This window comes from Phyllobates terribilis, unplaced genomic scaffold, assembly GCF_046119375.1.
Source record: "Phyllobates terribilis strain yellow unplaced genomic scaffold, ASM4611937v1 Scaffold_3__8_contigs__length_932513732, whole genome shotgun sequence".
NCBI lineage: Eukaryota > Metazoa > Chordata > Amphibia > Anura > Dendrobatidae > Phyllobates > Phyllobates terribilis.
The window spans coordinates 702,368,313-702,389,007 of NW_027362763.1; the positions used below are offsets into that span (position 1 = coordinate 702,368,313).

Genomic DNA, 20,695 nt, shown 5'->3' on the forward strand with positions numbered 1-20,695 from the left:
CTGCGACCTCCACCACTCTTCCAAGGCGCATTAAAACCGTCTTGTTAAGCTACTGCGACCTCCACCACTCTTCCAAGGGGCATTGATATTGTCTTTTTATTCCACTGCGACCTCCACCACTCTTCCAAGGGGCATTAAAACCGTCTTGTTAAGCTACTGCGACCTCCACCACTCTTCCAAGGCGCATTAAAACCGTCTTGTTAAGCTACTGCGACCTCCACCACTCTTCTAAGGGGCATTGATATTGTCTTTTTATTCCACTGCGACCTCCACCACTCTTCCAAGCAGCATTAAAACCGTCTTGTTAAGCTACTGCGACCTCCGCCACTCTTCCACGGGGCATTGATATTGTCTTTTTATTCCACTGTGACCTCCACCTCTCTTCCAAGGGGCATAAAAACCATCTTGTTAAGATACTGGGACCTCCACCACTCTTCCAAGGGGCATTAAAACCGTCTTGTTAAGCTACTGCGACCTCCACCACTCTTCCAAGTGGCATTGATATTGTCTTTTTATTCCACTGCGACCTCCACCACTCTTCCAAGGGGCATTAAGACCGTCTTGTTAAGCTACTGCGACCTCCACCACTCTTCCAAGGGGCATTAAAACTGTCTTGTTAAGCTACTGCGACCTCCACCACTCTTCCAAGGGGCATTGATATTGTCTTTTTATTCCACTGCGACCTCCACCACTCTTCCAAGGGGCATTAAAACCGTCTTGTTAAGCTACTGCGACCTCCACCACTCTTCCAAGGCGCATTAAAACCGTCTTGTTAAGCTACTGCGACCTCCACCACTCTTCTAAGGGGCATTGATATTGTCTTTTTATTCCACTGCGACCTCCACCACTCTTCCAAGCAGCATTAAAACCGTCTTGTTAAGCTACTGCGACCTCCGCCACTCTTCCACGGGGCATTGATATTGTCTTTTTATTCCACTGTGACCTCCACCTCTCTTCCAAGGGGCATTAAAACCATTTTGTTAAGCTACTGTGACCTCCACGTCTATTCCACGGCGCATTAATATTGTCTTTTAATTCTACTGTAGCCTCCACCACTCTTCCAAGGGGCATAAAAACCATCTTATTAAGCTACTGGGACCTCCACCACTCTTCCAAGGGGCATTAAAACCGTCTTGATAAGCTACTGTGACCCTCACGTCTCTTCCAAGGGGCATTAAAACCGTCTTGTTAAGCTACTGCGACCTCCACCACTCTTCCAAGGGGCATTAAAACCGTCTTGCTAAGCTACTGCGACCTCCACCACTCTTCCAAGGGGCATTGATATTGTCTTTTTATTCCACTGTGACCTCCACCACTCTTCCAATGGGCATTAAAACCATCTTGTTAAGCTACTGCGACCTCCACCACTCTTCCAAGGGGCGTTAAAACCATCTTGCTAAGCTACTGCGACCTCCACCACTCTTCCGAGGGGCATTGATATTGTCTTTTTATTCCACTGCGACCTCCACCACTCTTCCAAGGGGCATTAAAACCGTCTTGTTAAGCTACTGTGACCTCCACGTCTCTTCCAAGGGGCATTGATATTGTCTTTTTATTCCACTGTAACCGCCACCACTCTTCCAAGGGGCATTAAAACCGTCTTGTTAAGGTACTGCGACCTCAACCACTCTTCCAAGGGGCATTGATACTGTCTTTTTATTCCACTGCGACCTCCACCACTGTTCCAAGGGGCATTAAAACCGTCTTGTTAAGCTATTGAGACCTCCACGTCTCTTCCAAGGGGCATTGATATTGTCTTTTTATTCCACTGTAACCTCCACCACTCTTCCAAGGGGCATTAAAAGCGTCTTGTTAAGCTACTGTGATCTCCACGTCTATTCCAAGGGGCATTAAAACCATCTTGTTAAGCTACTGCGACCTCCACCACTCTTCCAAGGGGCATTGATATTATCTTTTTATTCCACTGCGACCTCCACCACTCTTCCAAGGGGCATTAAAACCGTCTTGTTAAGCTACTGCGACCTCCACCACTCTTCCAAGGGGCATTGATATTGTCTTTTTATTCCACTGTGACCTCCACCTCTCTTCCAAGGGGCATTAAAACCGTCTTATTAAGCTTCTGTGACGTCCACGTCTATTCCACGGGGCATTGATATTGTCTTTTTCTTCCACTGTAACCTCCACCACTCTTCCAAGGGGCATTAAAACCATCTTGTTAGGCTACTGGGACCTCCACCTCTCTTCCAAGGGGCATTAAAACCGTCTTATTAAGCTTCTGTGACGTCCACGTCTATTCCACGGGGCATTGAAATTGTCTTTTTATTCCACTGTAACCTCCACCACTCTTCCAAGGGGCATTAAAACCAACTTGTTAGGCTACTGGGACCTCCACCACTCTTCCAAGGGGCATTAAAACCATCTTGTTAAGCTACAGTGACCTCCACCACTCTTCCAAGTGGCATTGATATTGTCTTTTTATTCCACTGCGCCCTCCACCACTCTTCCAAGGGGCATAAAAACCATCTTGTTAAGATACTGGGACCTCCACCACTCTTCCAAGGGGCATTAAAACCGTCTTGTTAAGCTACTGCGACCTCCACCACTCTTCCAAGTGGCATTGATATTGTCTTTTTATTCCACTGCGACCTCCACCACTCTTCCAAGGGGCATTAAAACCGTCTTGTTAAGCTACTGCGACCTCCACCACTCTTCCAAGTGGCATTGATATTGTCTTTTTATTCCACTGCGACCTCCACCACTCTTCCAAGGGGCATAAAAACCATCTTGTTATGATACTGGCACCTCCACCACTCTTCCAAGAGGCATTAAAACCGTCTTGATAAGCTACTGTGACCTCCACGTCTCTTCCAAGGGGCATTAAAACCGTCTTGTTAAGCTACTGCGACCTCCACCACTCTTCCAAGGGGCATTAAAACCGTCTTGTTAAGCTACTGCGACCTCCACCACTCTTCCAAGGGGCATTGATATTGTCTTTTTATTCCACTGCGACCTCCACCACTCTTCCAAGGGGCATTAAAACCGTCTTGTTAAGCTACTGCGACCTCCACCACTCTTCCAAGGCGCATTAAAACCGTCTTGTTAAGCTACTGCGACCTCCACCACTCTTCCAAGGGGCATTGATATTGTCTTTTTATTCCACTGCGACCTCCACCACTCTTCCAAGGGGCATTAAAACCGTCTTGTTAAGCTACTGCGACCTCCACCACTCTTCCAAGGCGCATTAAAACCGTCTTGTTAAGCTACTGCGACCTCCACCACTCTTCTAAGGGGCATTGATATTGTCTTTTTATTCCACTGCGACCTCCACCACTCTTCCAAGCAGCATTAAAACCGTCTTGTTAAGCTACTGCGACCTCCGCCACTCTTCCACGGGGCATTGATATTGTCTTTTTATTCCACTGTGACCTCCACCTCTCTTCCAAGGGGCATAAAAACCATCTTGTTAAGATACTGGGACCTCCACCACTCTTCCAAGGGGCATTAAAACCGTCTTGTTAAGCTACTGCGACCTCCACCACTCTTCCAAGTGGCATTGATATTGTCTTTTTATTCCACTGCGACCTCCACCACTCTTCCAAGGGGCATTAAAACCGTCTTGTTAAGCTACTGCGACCTCCACCACTCTTCCAAGTGGCATTGATATTGTCTTTTTATTCCACTGCGACCTCCACCACTCTTCCAAGGGGCATAAAAACCATCTTGTTAAGATACTGGGACCTCCACCACTCTTCCAAGAGGCATTAAAACCGTCTTGATAAGCTACTGTGACCTCCACGTCTCTTCCAAGGGGCATTAAGACCGTCTTGTTAAGCTACTGCGACCTCCACCACTCTTCCAAGGGGCATTAAAACTGTCTTGTTAAGCTACTGCGACCTCCACCACTCTTCCAAGGGGCATTGATATTGTCTTTTTATTCCACTGCGACCTCCACCACTCTTCCAAGGGGCATTAAAACCGTCTTGTTAAGCTACTGCGACCTCCACCACTCTTCCAAGGCGCATTAAAACCGTCTTGTTAAGCTACTGCGACCTCCACCACTCTTCTAAGGGGCATTGATATTGTCTTTTTATTCCACTGCGACCTCCACCACTCTTCCAAGCAGCATTAAAACCGTCTTGTTAAGCTACTGCGACCTCCGCCACTCTTCCACGGGGCATTGATATTGTCTTTTTATTCCACTGTGACCTCCACCTCTCTTCCAAGGGGCATTAAAACCATTTTGTTAAGCTACTGTGACCTCCACGTCTATTCCACGGCGCATTAATATTGTCTTTTAATTCTACTGTAGCCTCCACCACTCTTCCAAGGGGCATAAAAACCATCTTATTAAGCTACTGGGACCTCCACCACTCTTCCAAGGGGCATTAAAACCGTCTTGATAAGCTACTGTGACCCTCACGTCTCTTCCAAGGGGCATTAAAACCGTCTTGTTAAGCTACTGCGACCTCCACCACTCTTCCAATGGGCATTAAAACCGTCTTGCTAAGCTACTGCGACCTCCACCACTCTTCCAAGGGGCATTGATATTGTCTTTTTATTCCACTGTGACCTCCACCACTCTTCCAATGGGCATTAAAACCATCTTGTTAAGCTACTGCGACCTCCACCACTCTTCCAAGGGGCGTTAAAACCATCTTGCTAAGCTACTGCGACCTCCACCACTCTTCCGAGGGGCATTGATATTGTCTTTTTATTCCACTGCGACCTCCACCACTCTTCCAAGGGGCATTAAAACCGTCTTGTTAAGCTACTGCGACCTCCACCACTCTTCCAAGGCGCATTAAAACCGTCTTGTTAAGCTACTGCGACCTCCACCACTCTTCTAAGGGGCATTGATATTGTCTTTTTATTCCACTGCGACCTCCACCACTCTTCCAAGCAGCATTAAAACCGTCTTGTTAAGCTACTGCGACCTCCGCCACTCTTCCACGGGGCATTGATATTGTCTTTTTATTCCACTGTGACCTCCACCTCTCTTCCAAGGGGCATAAAAACCATCTTGTTAAGATACTGGGACCTCCACCACTCTTCCAAGGGGCATTAAAACCGTCTTGTTAAGCTACTGCGACCTCCACCACTCTTCCAAGTGGCATTGATATTGTCTTTTTATTCCACTGCGACCTCCACCACTCTTCCAAGGGGCATTAAAACCGTCTTGTTAAGCTACTGCGACCTCCACCACTCTTCCAAGTGGCATTGATATTGTCTTTTTATTCCACTGCGACCTCCACCACTCTTCCAAGGGGCATAAAAACCATCTTGTTAAGATACTGGGACCTCCACCACTCTTCCAAGAGGCATTAAAACCGTCTTGATAAGCTACTGTGACCTCCACGTCTCTTCCAAGGGGCATTAAGACCGTCTTGTTAAGCTACTGCGACCTCCACCACTCTTCCAAGGGGCATTGATATTGTCTTTTTATTCCACTGCGACCTCCACCACTCTTCCAAGGGGCATTAAAACCGTCTTGTTAAGCTACTGCGACCTCCACCACTCTTCCAAGGCGCATTAAAACCGTCTTGTTAAGCTACTGCGACCTCCACCACTCTTCTAAGGGGCATTGATATTGTCTTTTTATTCCACTGCGACCTCCACCACTCTTCCAAGCAGCATTAAAACCGTCTTGTTAAGCTACTGCGACCTCCGCCACTCTTCCACGGGGCATTGATATTGTCTTTTTATTCCACTGTGACCTCCACCTCTCTTCCAAGGGGCATTAAAACCATTTTGTTAAGCTACTGTGACCTCCACGTCTATTCCACGGCGCATTAATATTGTCTTTTAATTCTACTGTAGCCTCCACCACTCTTCCAAGGGGCATAAAAACCATCTTATTAAGCTACTGGGACCTCCACCACTCTTCCAAGGGGCATTAAAACCGTCTTGATAAGCTACTGTGACCCTCACGTCTCTTCCAAGGGGCATTAAAACCGTCTTGTTAAGCTACTGCGACCTCCACCACTCTTCCAAGGGGCATTAAAACCGTCTTGCTAAGCTACTGCGACCTCCACCACTCTTCCAAGGGGCATTGATATTGTCTTTTTATTCCACTGTGACCTCCACCACTCTTCCAATGGGCATTAAAACCATCTTGTTAAGCTACTGCGACCTCCACCACTCTTCCAAGGGGCGTTAAAACCATCTTGCTAAGCTACTGCGACCTCCACCACTCTTCCGAGGGGCATTGATATTGTCTTTTTATTCCACTGCGACCTCCACCACTCTTCCAAGGGGCATTAAAACCGTCCTGTTAAGCTACTGCGACCTCCACAACTCTTCTAAGGGGCATTAAAACCGTCTTGTTAAGCTACTGTGACCTCCACGTCTCTTCCAAGGGCATTAAAACCGTCTTGTTAAGCTACTGCGACCTCCACCACTCTTCCAAGGGGCATTAAAACCGTCTTGTTAAGCTACTGTGACCTCCCCGTCTCTTCCAAGGGGCATTAAAACCATCTTGTTAAGCTACTGCGACCTCCACCACTCTTCCAAGGGGCATTGATATTGTCTTTTTATTCCACTGTGACCTCCACGTCTCTTACAAGGGGCATTAAAACCGTCTTGTTAAGCTACTGTGACCTTCACGTCTCTTCCAAGGGGCATTAAAACCGTCTTGTTAAGCTACTGCGACCTCCACCACTCTTCCAAGGGGCATTAAAACCGTCTTGTTAAGCTACTGCGACCTCCACCACTCTTCCAAGGGGCATTGAATGCATCTTGCTAAGCTACTGTGACCTCCACGTCTCTTCCACGGGGCATTGATATTGTCTTTTTATTCCTCTGTAACTTCCACCACTGTTCTAAGGGGCATTAAAACCGCCTTGTTAAGCTACTGTGACCTCCACGTCTCTTCCAAGGGGCATTAAAACCATCTTGTTAAGCTACTGTGACCTCCACCACTCTTCCAAGGGGCATTAAAACCGTCTTTTTAAGCTACTGCGACCTCCACCACTCTTCCAAGCGGCATAAAAACCATCTTGTTAAGCTACTGTGACCTCTACCACTCTTCCAAGGGGCATTGATATTGTCTTTTTATTCCACTGTGACCTCCACGTCTCTTCCAAGGGGCATTAAAACCATCTTGTTAAGCTCCTGTGACCTATACGTCTCCTCCACGGGGCATTGATATTGTCTTTTTATTCCACTGCGACCTCCACCACTCTTCCAAGGGGCATTAAAACCGTCTTGTTAAGCTGCTGCGACCTCCACCACTCTTCCAAGGGACATTGATATTGTCTTTTTAATCCACTTCGACCTCCACCACTCTTCCAAGGGGCATTAAAACCGTCTTGTTAATCCACTCTGACCTCCACGTCTCTTCCAAGGAGCATTAAAACCGTCTTGTTAAACCACTCTGAACTCCACAGCTCTTCCAAGGGGCATTGAAATGTTGCTTTTAATTAACTCTAACCTCCACGACTCTTCCAACGGGCATTGCGTTTCCTCCTAATTTTAGTCTGCTTTTGCTTTTCAATGCATAGGCGAACAATAAAGGAGACCCACTCGCCAATAATGGGTAGAAGGTTTTTAGTATGCTGTAATCCACATCTGTTTCAAGGGGCATTGCAGTTCCTCATAATTTTTGGAAAGCCTTCCATTCACTGCTTAGGCCAACAGCGTACAGGAGACCCAGTTGCTCTAAATGGAAAAAACGGTTTAGTTAAGGCCCTCTGACCTCCATGTCACTTCCAAGGGGCATTGGAGTGCCTCAAAATTTTTGGTAGGCATTGCAGACACTGTATGCCCTATAACTGTGTAGCCGTACCGCTCCTTTTGGTACAGAAACATATCCTACAAGACATGTGTGGTTGACTGGCCTGATATTGATGTGAATGGTCCCTGTTCCTCCTGCTCTTTCTCTTTTGCCACCACCTCATCCATCATTCATCACCTGAAGCTTTGTTTTAACGGGAGTCATAGAACTGGGATAGTAGCAGGAAAACATCCAGCAATCCTCGGAGGAGGTAGGATATGCGCCAAAACGCTGACCATCTCAGGCCTAGCCGCTACTACATACATGCGCTTGCATTCCAAGGAACAGAAAGCTAAGGAGATGGATGGCCACATGATCATGAATAATTTATTTGTTGTGTAGGAGGCCAACCACTGCTGCTGTCTACCTTCTGAACTTTGTGTTGAAGCCTGATTGACCATGGACCCGCAATCCTCTATGTCTGGAGGACGTGTTGCATCCCAGTGTCCAACTGTGTCCCGGCTTCCACAACATTAACCCAGTGTGAAGGCGTCAGTGAGATGGACCCTCCCTGGCCACATTCACTTGTCCACGTGTTTGTGGTTAGGCTGTCCTTCAAATAGGAGCGGCTGGGGACCTTTTATGGACACCCGGCCACCCCCTGGCGTTTGGGGACCAAGCGTGGACACCCGGCCGCCGGGCGGCTGGGGACTGAGTATAGATACCAGGCTGCCGACGCAGCCATGATGTGGTGGCCAGATTCTGCCTCCACATGCCTAAAAGGCCCAATTTCAAGTGCAAGCAAGCAAGCAGTATGGTATTGCAACCTAGGGGTGGGTGGGTGGCAGGCTGCATACTTGCGCTTGCATTGCAAGGAATGGGGGAGGTACAATTGAACACTGCCCTGGGACAAGGACTTGCACGGGGATAGTTGCAAGTCTGCATCTTCTGATGCGGCAAGGATCACTTCTGATGGGCACACTTTTAGGCAGTGACGTGGGTGTCAAAGATGCTTCCAGGGTCTTCCCCATGCTGTCCCCATGTCTTTTCAGCACTGTATGCATGTGTCACACAGCACATGGCCAGATAAGGTTGTAAAATGTTAAAATGACATTTCCCGGTGAATGCATTTGTCACGGTTGAAAGCAATACAAAAGTGCAAAAACGCATAAAAAATGCTACTTGTGAACATAGCCCAAGGTGTGGAGGAGTATTTTTGTTTTTGGTTATTTATTTTACCTTATACACAAGTCTTTACCCTGGAAAGGATGTTCCTTAACATATTTCACAGGAAAAACGTTTCAGTTTCGTTTTTGAACGTTTTATTGTGAGCCCGTAAAAGTGGCTTAATACCTCTGACCACGTTGTTGACAGCAGTGACCTGGGGGTCAGAAATGCTTCCGGGGGCGATCTCCATGCTGTTCCCATGTCATTTGAGCACTGTCACTATCATTTTGGGCACTTTTTAGGCTTTCTACAGACTGCCTGGGGTGCCTCTGCAAAAATGCTCGGGTCTCCCATAGACTAACATTGGGCTCGTTGCTCGGTTCGAGCACCCGAGTATCACGGTGAGCTCGGCCCGAGTTTCGAGCACCCGAGCATTTTATTGCTCGCTCAACACTAATCTTCAATGCTCTTACCGAGTGAAGGAGGTTGATGGCCAAAATCTAGCCATACATGACCCCATCCATCCTCCCTTCAATACGGTGCAGTCGTCCTGTCCCCTTTGCAGAAAAGCACTCCAAAGTATGATGTTTCCCCCACCATGCTTCACGACTGGGACAGTGTTCTTGGGGTTGTACTCATCCTTCTTCTTCCTCCAAACACGACGAGTGGAGTTGATGCCAAAAAGTTTTATTTTGGTCTCATCTGACAACATGATTTCCTCCCGTGCTTCCTCTGGATCATCCAGATGGTCATTGGTGAACTTCAAACAGGCTTGGACATGTGCTGGCGTGAGCAGAGGGACCTTGCGTGCCCTGCAGGATTTTAATCCATGACGGCGTATTGTGTTTCTAACGGTAATTTTTGAGGCTGTGGTCCCAGCTCTCTTCAGGTCATTGACCAGGTCCTCCCATGTAGTTCTAGGCTGACTCCTGAGCTTTCTCAGAATCATCCTTGCCCTATGAGGCGAGATCTTGCACGGAGCCCCAGACCGAGGAAGATTTACAGTCATCTTGTGTTTCTTCCATTTTCTAATAATTGTGCCAACAGTTGTGTCATCTCACCAAGCTGCTTGCCTATTGTCCTGTAGCCTATCGCATGATTGTGTAGGCCTACAATTTTGTCCCTGGTGTCTTTAGGCAGCTCTTTGGTCTTGGCCATGGTGGAGAGGTTGGAGTGTGATTGATTGAGTGTGTGGACAGGTGTGTTTTATACAGGTAACAAGTTCAAAAGGTGCAATTAATACTGGTAATGAGTGCAGAGTAGGAGGGCTTCTTAAAGGAAAACTAACAGGTCTGTGAGAGCCAGAATTCTTGCTGGCTGGTAGGTGATCAAATACTTATTTCATGCAGCAAAATGCAATTTAATTATTTTAAAATCATACAATGTGATTTTCTGGCTTTTATTGTTAGATTCTGTCTCACAGGTGAAGTGTACCTACGATAAAAATTACAGACCTCTACATTCTTTGTAGGTGGGAAAACTTGCAAAATCGGCAGTGTATCAAATACTTATTTTCCCCACTATAAATGTATTTGTATATATATATATATATATATATATATACAGTATATACATACATACTTACATACATATATATATATATATATATATATATATACAGTATATATATATATATATATATAAATATACACATATATATATCCATAGATAGATATAGATAGATGGATAGATACAGTATATCTATATATATATATTATGAGCGTGTATAAAACACCTGCAATAATAAAAAAATTGTATCCGCAACAAAAATATATATTTTTTTTCATATAAAGTACATTTTATTGCATAATACATGAAAAGAAAAAAATACATATATTAGGTATCCACTGGTTGATAATTCATTCAAACTGTTATTCGGTGTGTGCATAAAAAAACTAAACCAAAATGTTTTTTTGTCTGTGTGTCACAAAATAAATTCTATAAATTACACAGAAATTACTATGTACCCTAAAACAGCACTAAAAATTTTTTTTTTTTAAATTTCCCACATAAAACAAATATAACCTAGAATAAAAACATAATGTGTAGGTGCAGTGCAGGAAAAAAAAGGATACTGCAAAGAGGAAAGGAAATAAACGGAAATAAAAAGTCATTGAGGCCCAGTAACACCTGTTCACTAAGGGCTTATCACCTATATCTGAGCATGGATTTTTCTTTGCAACAGTCGATGGAAAAATCTAAAAATCTGAAAAGTAAAAAAAATCTCTGCCACCCGTGTCACCTGGGGGTAGCTACCATGTAAATCAAAATCCGACCCTTTAATAAAACCCAGCAACATGACTAGCAATACTAGCCAAACTCATCAAAATACTTGTCAATATTCTCGGGTTATCGCAAAACTTTTTTTTCTTCCATAGGAAAATATTAAATAATTGAGGTAATGTCAAAGTTTTACCACATGTCACTGGTAATCGTTTTTTGCTGCATTTTGTATTTAGCTTCCTAAATCATATGGATTTTGTCCAGCAGGAGAGAGGGAAAAGAAAGCAGAGAGCGCACCGATCTAAATGTAGGTGTATGGTCAGATCACAGATAGGTGTTAGTTGCACTCACCTTTATTAGGCCTTGGTCACTTGCTTATAGGTCCCTTAGAACCACAGAACATCCAGTAATGATCTTCCTTTTTGAGCGGTATGCTGCAGATCCTTGGTGGCTATTGTTTAACTCGGGCAGAGTTATCATAGGAAAAATACCCGAAAAAGATTTCCTCCAGGCTATTTGCGCTCCTGAATAACTTGTAAGCTTGTTAACAAAATACCTGAGGAAGACATTTTATTTGTCGAAACGCGTTGTATGTACATGTTTTTGGAGAAATAATAAAGATCCATACAGGATAATACTATAGCTTGTACTTACAAGTTATTCGGGAGCGCAAATAGCCTGGAGGAAATCTTTTTCGGATATTTGGATTTTGAGCATTTTTATGTCTTTAACTTCAGTACCACCATTAAGAGAACCCCTGAGCTACCAACGATTGTTATGTTTTTCATTTCCTACTGAAAGATATTTTTTACAGTCCTATAATTCTCTTTTTATTCCTTTTTTTTTCTCTTTCTCAAAAGCGCTCTTTCCCGGATCTTCATGTTCTCTATCAACACAGTTCCTCATTCAAGACCACATATCAACTCACTACCGAAAGCTGAATTCTGCAAAAGGTACAAAATGAAAAATATTTTAATTATTGAGATTGCATGATGTAAATTTATACATTGGGGCCGATTCATGAAAACTAAGAGAAAAAAAATTTTGGTTGCCCCTAGCAATCAATCACAGTCCAGCTTTCATCTTACCAGAGCAGATTGAGAAATGAAAGCTGAGCTCTGATTGGTTGATATGGACAACAAAGATGGCTTTCCCTTTAGGGTATTCCCATCTCCAAGATCCTATCCCAATATGTAGTAGGTGTAATTACAAAAGTAGCATAGTTCTTCTGATTCGCTATGTTACTTACCTCATGTGCAGGGCATTGCAGTAGCTTAGGTATCTATGGTTACGACCACTAACAGCTTACTAAATAAGCAACTGTCACTAATTTGCTAATATTCTTTTTATATATACACTGTCTCCTCACCCGGGACACCCCCACTTACCACACTTATAGAAATACACGTACCATCAATACCCAGCAGCTTATGGACAATGTACACTCATTGTTAGCTCCCATCTCCTCCCTCTCCTGTCCAGACTTAGCATTGTCACACTACAATAATACACTGAAGAGTGCCCTACATGGGCCTACCCACCGTGGGGCAGGGGGGGGGCAGCTGCCCCTGTGGGCGCCCCTGAGGGTTCGGTCGCCACAGAGGTATTGCATCTCATCCAGAGGTGTGGTACCTCACTCTCAGGTAAGGAAGGAGTACAGCTCAGGACCCTAACACCAGCATTCACTACACCACATTTCCGGGGGGACAGGGCGAGATTGCTCGTACGGGAGAGCACAGTCCCTGGTCCCTGGCTGGAGTGGGGGGAACCACCTAAAGAGGGGGAACCATGTAGTGGATGGGGTGGAGGAAGTAGATCCTGGGAGCACTTGAATAGGAGTATATAGAGGGAAGCCATCTTGGGCTGTGGGTCCAGACAGTCTAAGGAGAAGTGGAGAGAGCAGGGGCTCTGTAGGAGCGCTGCTCCAAAAGCGGGCCTAGTCAGTGAGGCGTAAGCCTGTAAAGGAAGAGAAGTAAAGAGGAGAGAGAGCAGGAAAGGCTCCAGGAGTAGAAGAGAAGGGATCCTAGGGGTACGGGCAGTGCTGGAGGCCACCCGTACGCCTGAATCTACAAGACAGTGGAAGGATCAAGCCGCAGAGGGGACCGGCCTCTTAACTAGCACGGATACTTCAAGTCCATCTAGCAACCGGAGGTGGCTGTACATTCAGGGTGCAGACACCCACTACCACAGTTAATACTCGCCAAAAAGGTGGCCACGGAGGGCCCAGGGGACTGCAGGTCGCCCGCCAAGACCCGAGACCACCAGATTGGGACACTGACTGTGAGGCGCAGGGCAGGAGGGAGAGAGCCAGCGCAGGAAGACGACTGAGGAAGGCACATAAAAAGGGGTCCTGTTAAGTGCTCTGGAAATACCTGAGGGTGGACTGAGCCCCTCACTGAGTAAGTGCAGCACGCCGAGGGAAGTTGCACTGGTACCTGTAACTTGAACTGCAGTAACCGTAAGTAAAGACCCTGGGGCTGCACTATACTGACTCTATGGTTATTACTGACACCCTGCACAACCACCAACATCCACATACTGCCCTGAAGCTAACTCTTCCTGTGGGGAGTTATACCACCCTTGCTGCAAAACCACCAGCTTCAGAGGACTGTTCCGCAGCGGCAGCCTCCATTAGCCGCATTTCACAGGTGGTGTAGTCGGATATTAAAACCTATACATATAAATTTCCCTTGGATTGACCGCCCTGGGTCACGGACCGGGTCACCGCCACAGTGACTACAACCCCCAGCATCCACCGGCCCGGCACCGGGTACCCCACGGCCCAGGGGGCGCGTCACCCCCCCCCCTAGAAGCAGGGACGCACGCCACACACCAGGACCGGCGTCAGCACCTGGCGCACCTGGGCAAATGCCGGGGCCCTGAGCAGGCGGGGGGGCCCCTCACCGTCAGCGCCCGCTCCCCCCCGCTTGCTCAGGGCCCCGGCACCCGTCACAATACTTACCCCTCCCCGTGCCTCCGCAGCAGTTCCTGCATCCTCCACGGCTGCTGTACTGTGACGTCTCAGGTCAGAGGGCGCGGTGACGTCTTTACACCGCGCTCTCTCCTGAGCAGTCACAGCGCAGAGCGGGATGAGGCCGGCGACGCTGGAGACTGCAGGAGGATCGAGAAGCAGGAGGATCGAGAGGCAGTCAGCACCTATACTGCTCAGGAACCAGTACCAGGCTCTCACGCAGGAGAACCACGAAGAAATACAGCAAGATAAGACTTTGCCCACAATGAAGAACCTTGTAAGCCCTCAAAATCCTCCTGGATGGAGAAAGAAAAATGTTGTGAAGAAAAAACGGAGAGTGGTGGTCATGGGGGATTCCCTGTTGAAAGGAACAGAGGCCGCTATCTGCAGACCAGACATAACCTCAAGAGAAATGTGCTGTCTTCCAGGAGCAAAAATTAAAGGTGTGTCTGACAGGATATCAAGACTCTTCAGACCTACAGATCACTACCCATTCCTGCTAATACATGTGGGGACAAATGACACCGCAAGAAAGGACCTGGAAACCATCTGCAGTGACTTTGAAGACATAGGCAAGAAAGTGAAAGAATTGGGAGCGTAGGTGGTCTTCTCATCCATCCTCCCAGTGGATGGCCATGGAACAATGAGGTGGAATAAGATTCTACAGGTGAACAACTGGCTACGTCGATGGGGCCGTCAACAAGGATTTGGATTTCTGGATCACGGAATGAATTACCTATATGATGGACTACTTGCTAGAGATGGGGTGCGCCTTACGAAGACTGGAAAACATGTATTTGGAAGTCGCCTTGCTACACTCATCAGGAGAGCTTTAAACTAGAACAATGTGGGAAGGGAAGCAAAAGGCCAGAAAAAGATATACAGCTGACAAATACTATTGAGATCTCTGCTACTGGAAGTGGAAAGGAAGAACAAAGGCAAAAAAATTTAAATAATAAAAATATGGGAGGAAGAGAAACCAATCACAAACTAAAATGTTTTTATACAAATGCACAAAGCATGGGCAACAAACAAGGAGAATTGGAACTACTAACGCAGGAAAAGGAATATGATGTCATTGGAATCACTGAAACTTGTTGGGAACGATACACATGATTGGAATACAAGGCTAAAAGGATACAACTTATTTGCAAGAAACAGACTTGATAAACGAGGAGGAGGTGTCGCATTGTATGTTAGAAAAGCGAATATATGCACAGAGATTGAAGCTTCAGAGACTGGGAGTTCTGTGGAAACTGTTTGGGTAAGAATACAAGGAGAGAACAACGGAAAGGACACCATTGTAGGCCTTTACTACAGGCCACCTGGGCAGGCTGAAGATATGGATGAACACTTTATGTATCAAATGACCAAGTTCTCCAAAAAATATGAGGTAGTGGTCATGGGAGATTTCAACTATCCAGACATTTGTTGGGAATCTCTCTCAAGTAAAGCTAACAGGTCAAGCAAATTCTTATCCTCTCTTGCTGACAACTTTATCTTCCAAAAGGTAGGGGAGAAAACAAGGGGATCTGCTACTTTGGATCTAATCCTTATAAACAGGGATGAAATGGTTGAAGAGGTAAAAGTGACTGGGACCCTAGGAGGCAGCGATCATGCTATTATAGAATTTTGGATAACTAGAGGAGGAAGACATGTGAAGACTCAAACTTCAAGGTTAAATTTCAGAAAGGCTGATTTTAAGTGACTCAGAAAGAGAATAGGAGGGATCCAATGGCTGGATGTCCTTAAGGACAAAAATGTCCAGGAAGGATGGGAAATTTTTAAAAATGAGATTCTCAAAGCGCAATCGTTAACAATCCCGAAAAGTAGGAAGAATGGGAAGCATTTAAGGAAACCAGGATGGATGAACACAGAACTTAAACACATGCTAAAAAGAAAGAAAGAAATGTTTATCAAATTGAAAGAGGGAGGCATATCTAAAGAAGATTATAATGCAGTCTGCAGATCCTGCAGGGCACATATCAGGTTAGCTAAAGCTGACAATGAATTAAGGCTTGCAAGCGATGTCAAAAGCAATAAAAAAGGATTTTGGGGGTATGTCAAAAGTAAAAGAAAAGTCAAAGATGCTATAGGATTTTTACAGGATGAAAATGGTGAAATGGTAAGAAAGGATGTTGAGAAGGCCGAACTTTTTAATTCCTATTCTGCATCTGTTTTCTCTCAGAAAGAAAATGTAACATCAACTGATCTTCACTGTCCTATTAAAGGAATAGAAGAATCCAGGTTATCAGTAAACAGAAAGATTGTGAGGGAATATTTAGCTAACATAAATGAGTTTAAGTCTCCAGGTCCAGATGAATTACACCCCAGAGTACTGAAGGAGATCGTAGAAGAAATTTTAGAACCAATCTCCATAATCTTTGAAAATTCTTGGAGAACAGGAGAAGTCCCAGAAGACTGGAGAAGAGCAAATGTTGTTCCTATCTTCAAAAAGGGGAAGAAGGTGGACCCAGGGAACTATAGGCCAGTGAGTCTGACTTCTATACCAGGAAAGATCTTTGAACAAATTATTAAACAACATGTATGTAAGTACCTGGATAAGAATGAAGTGATTAACCAGAGTCAGCATGGGTTTGTAACTAACAAGTCATGTCAGACTAACTTAATTTCCTTCTATGACAGAATCACTGACTGGGTGGATCAGGGAAATGCTGTAGATATAGTATATCTTGACTTTAGCAAAGCATTTGACAAAGTATCTCACACCATCCTTATTGAAAAATTGACCAAGTATGGAATGGACAAGGCAACTGTTAGGTGGATTCATAACTGGCTTAGTGATCGGACTCAAAGAGTGGTTGTAAATGGCTTCACATCCAGTTGGATGAATGTCTGAAGTGGGGTACCACAGGGCTCTGTCCTGGGACCTGTATTGTTCAACATCTTTATCAATGATTTAGATGAAGGAATTGAGGGTAAACTGATTCAATTTGCTGATGATACTGTGACACCTCAATTCTCGAAGGAGCCCTTTTAGTTTTGAGTTTACCCTGGGTGTTGGGGGACTCGGTGTCGGGCCCTGTGATGGAGAGATGGGATGCAGCCGTGGCCCGGGCCCGACCCGTGCTCGGGGCCGTTACATGAAAAGGAAGATGTTGTGGGCTCGTCCGGGTTTGAGTGGCTTATTTAACGACTACGCCACCTGTGGTGCCTGGTGAAGGGTCACCAGCGCCGCTACAGTCCGCTGAGGCCCGGTGTCACGGCGGCCAAAGTTCTCACTGCTCCCCACAGGCGGAGCAAGGCCTCAGGGCAGGCAAACAGGATGGAGGGGGGTTAGTAGCGCGGGGAGTACGGGCACCGCGTCGCATGGTATGGCGCATAATAAACAGTCCGGAGGCCATAGGGATGAACTTCCAAGGTTTTACTCACTTAGAGATGACAGCGGGAAGGCGACTCCCTGCTCCCCACGGAGTCCTGCGGCCACCAGTGACGGGGGTCCGACTACCTCCGCGTAAGTCCAGCATTCAGTCGGGACCCTACACCAGAGTGTTCCTGCACTACAGACCTCTCCCTTTCCCGTCTGTGCGTGTGTAGATAGGCCGGGTCTCCCTCTGAGCTCCTCTCAGGACTAGGGCACGGGTGACAATTCCTCTCCATCCGATGCCCGGTGGGATCCTCAGGGCCTAACTGGGCTTTCCCATCCAGGACATAGAGTACAAGGTCGGGTGTCCGGGGCCGGTAACCCTCTTGCAGCCGGAATCCCTCTGAATAGATCAGGTAGGCGAGGACAGGTGGTGTGTTCCGCTCCGTCTGCATCCTCCCCTGGACCCATTTGCTGGGGAGCCACACTCTAGAGCTCCCGGGCCTTCTTGCTCATGGTCCTCGACCGGGCTGAGATAGTCCTTATCTCCCGCCTGCCCATCATCCCAAGGCCTAGGGACTAGGGCCGTGTCTCCATCCCCTGCAGGCCCACACAGGATCCACTTTCAGGGTAGGAGATCACGTTCTGACACCAGTCAGGGTACAGCCATAGTACAGCAGAGTACTGTCAGGCATCATTCAAGAACAGTCAGAGAACTAACGAACAGAGAACCCAGAGCCAAGATGGCCTTTTATTAAATATAAAATCTAAAGTGTAGCTAACTTGTAAGTCCTCCACCCTCACCCACTAACTGGTTCATACCACTTTGTGTTCCCCAGTCTCCCTGTAACCAGAGGAGCCGCACCTAGTGCATACTAGCTCCCTCTGGTGGAGAAGTGTGGTGTTGGATGCAAGGCTGGGTCACGACTATCACACTGACCTTACCTCAGAGGAGGAACACCACACTTCATTAGAGAAGTGCAGCATTCCTGTGGCGGTCGAACCCTCAGGGGCGCCACAATACAAAGCTAGGAGGGATAGCTAACACTAGAGAAGAGAGAGAGAGGATTCAAAAAGACCTAAATAAACTGGAGCAGTGGGCAGTATCTAACAGAATGGTTTTTAACAGGGAAAAATGCAAAGTACTACATCTGGGCAATAAAAATGAAAAAAGCATATACAAAATGGGAGGAATAGAGCTAAGCAACAGTACATGTGAAAAAGACTTAGGTATACTAATAGATCATATACTGAACATGAGTCAACAGTGTGATGCAGCAGCAAAAAAGGCAAATACAATTCTGGGATGTATTAACAGAAGCATACAGTCTAGATCACGTGAAGTCATTATCGGACTTTATTCCTCTTTGGTCAGACCTCATCTGGAATACTGTGTTCAGTTTTGGGCACCACATTTTAAAAAAGACATCGACAAACTGGAGCAAGTTCAGAGAAGAGCGACCAGAATGGTGACCGGTCTGCAAACCATGTCCTATGAGGAACGGTTACAGGATTTGGGAATGTTTAGCTTGCAAAAAAGAAGACTGAGAGGAGAATTAATAGCTGTCTACAAATATCTCAAGGGCTGTCACATTGAAGAAGGATCATCTTTATTCTCATTTGCACAAGGAAAGACTAGAAGCAATGGGATGAAACTGAATGGGAGGAGACACAGATTAGATATTAGAAAAAACTTTTTGACAGTTAGGGTGATCAATGAGTGGAACAGGCTGCCACGAGAGGTGGTGAGTTCCCCTTCAATGGACATCTTCAAACAGAGGCTGTACAGATATCTGTCTGAGATGATTTAGTGAATCCTGCTTTGAGCAGGGCGTTGGACCAGATGACCCAGGAGGTCCCCTCCAACTCTACCATTCTATGATTCTATGATTCTATGAGTCCGGAGCAGCGACAGGTGAGACGTGAGGTGAGTATTTGATTTTTTTTTTATTGTATGAAGGCATGGGGCAGTATAAGGGAGGAGGGTGAGGTGGGGGGGTGACATCCTGCATGGGGCATTATAAGGGGGGGTGACATCCTGCAAGGTGCATTATAAGGGGGGGTGACATCCTGCATGGGGCATTATAAGGGGGGGTGACATCCTGCATGGGGCATTAAATGGGGGGGGTGACATCCTGCATGGGGCATTATAAGGGGGTGTGACATCCTGCATGGGGCATTATAAGGGGGGGTGACATCCTGCATGGGGCATTATAAGGTAGGGGGTGTGTGTGACACCCTGCATGGAGCATTATAAGGGAGGGAGGGGGTGTGTGACATCCTGCATGGGGCATTATAAGGGAGGGGGGTGTGTGACATCCTGCATGGGGTATCATAAGGGAGGGGGTTGACATCCTGCATGGGGCATTATAAGGGAGGGGGGGTGACATCTTGCATGGGGCATCATAAGGGAGGGGGGATGACATCCTGCATGGGGCATTATAAGGGAGGTGGGGTGTGACATCCTGCATGGGGCATTATAAGGGAGAGGGTGTGACATCCTGCGTGGGGTATTATAAGGAAGGGGGGGTGTCATCCTGCATGGGGCATTATAAGGGGGGGTGACATCCTACATGCGGCATTATGTGGGGGGAACAGCCTGCGTGGGGCATTACGTGGGGGGAACAGCCTGCGTGGGGCATTATGTGGGGGGGAACAGCCTGCATGAGGCATTATGTGTGGGGAACAGCCTGCATGGAGCGTTATATAGGGGCCAGTATTCTGTATGGAGCGTTATATGGGGACCAGTATTCTGTATGGAGCGTTATATGGGGGCCAGTGTCCTGCATGGAGTGTTATATGGGGGCCAGTATTCTGTATGGAGCTTTATATGGGGGCCAGTATCTTGTATGGAGCGTTATATGGGGGCCAGTATTCCGTATGGAGCGTTATATGGGGCCAGTATTCTGTATGGAGCATTTTATGGGGGCCAGTATTCTGTATGGAGCGTTATATGGGGGCCCGTATCCTGTATGGAGCGTTATATGGGGACCAGTATCCTGTATGGGGCATTTTATGGGGGCCAGTATACTGTGTGGAGCGATTCGCCGGTTTCTGAGCTATTGTGGAATTTACAATAGATATCACTCATGTAATGTAAGAAGTGAAATCTTTGCATTGTGCTATATATATATATTTCTCTTCGGTATCTGTGACCATGGCTCGCCCCCCCCCCCCTAGTTTTGATCCTGGGTACGCCCATGGTGCCCTAGATGAAGCAGCACCTTCTACACGCAGAAAGACCCAACACAGACAACGGTAGCCCTGGCACACAATGCAAATACGTTTTCTTCAGCGTTGCTCAATAGAGACTAGAGAAACTCTCTATTAGCAGAGG

General features: G+C 46.5%; 1 protein-coding gene across 4 annotated transcripts in view; it reads left to right on the forward strand.

The window, feature by feature from the left end:
* The window catches only part of LOC141257430 (spermatogenesis-associated protein 7 homolog), a 418,618-nt gene that overhangs the window by 168,583 nt on the left and 229,340 nt on the right, over window positions 1–20,695 (forward strand). For all 4 annotated transcript variants that reach the window (XM_073671954.1, XM_073671953.1, XM_073671955.1 and 1 more), the window contains one exon: window positions 11,923–12,015. In XM_073671954.1, coding sequence (XP_073528055.1) covers window positions 11,923–12,015 — 93 coding nt within the window. The remainder of the gene's footprint in view (window positions 1–11,922; window positions 12,016–20,695) is intronic.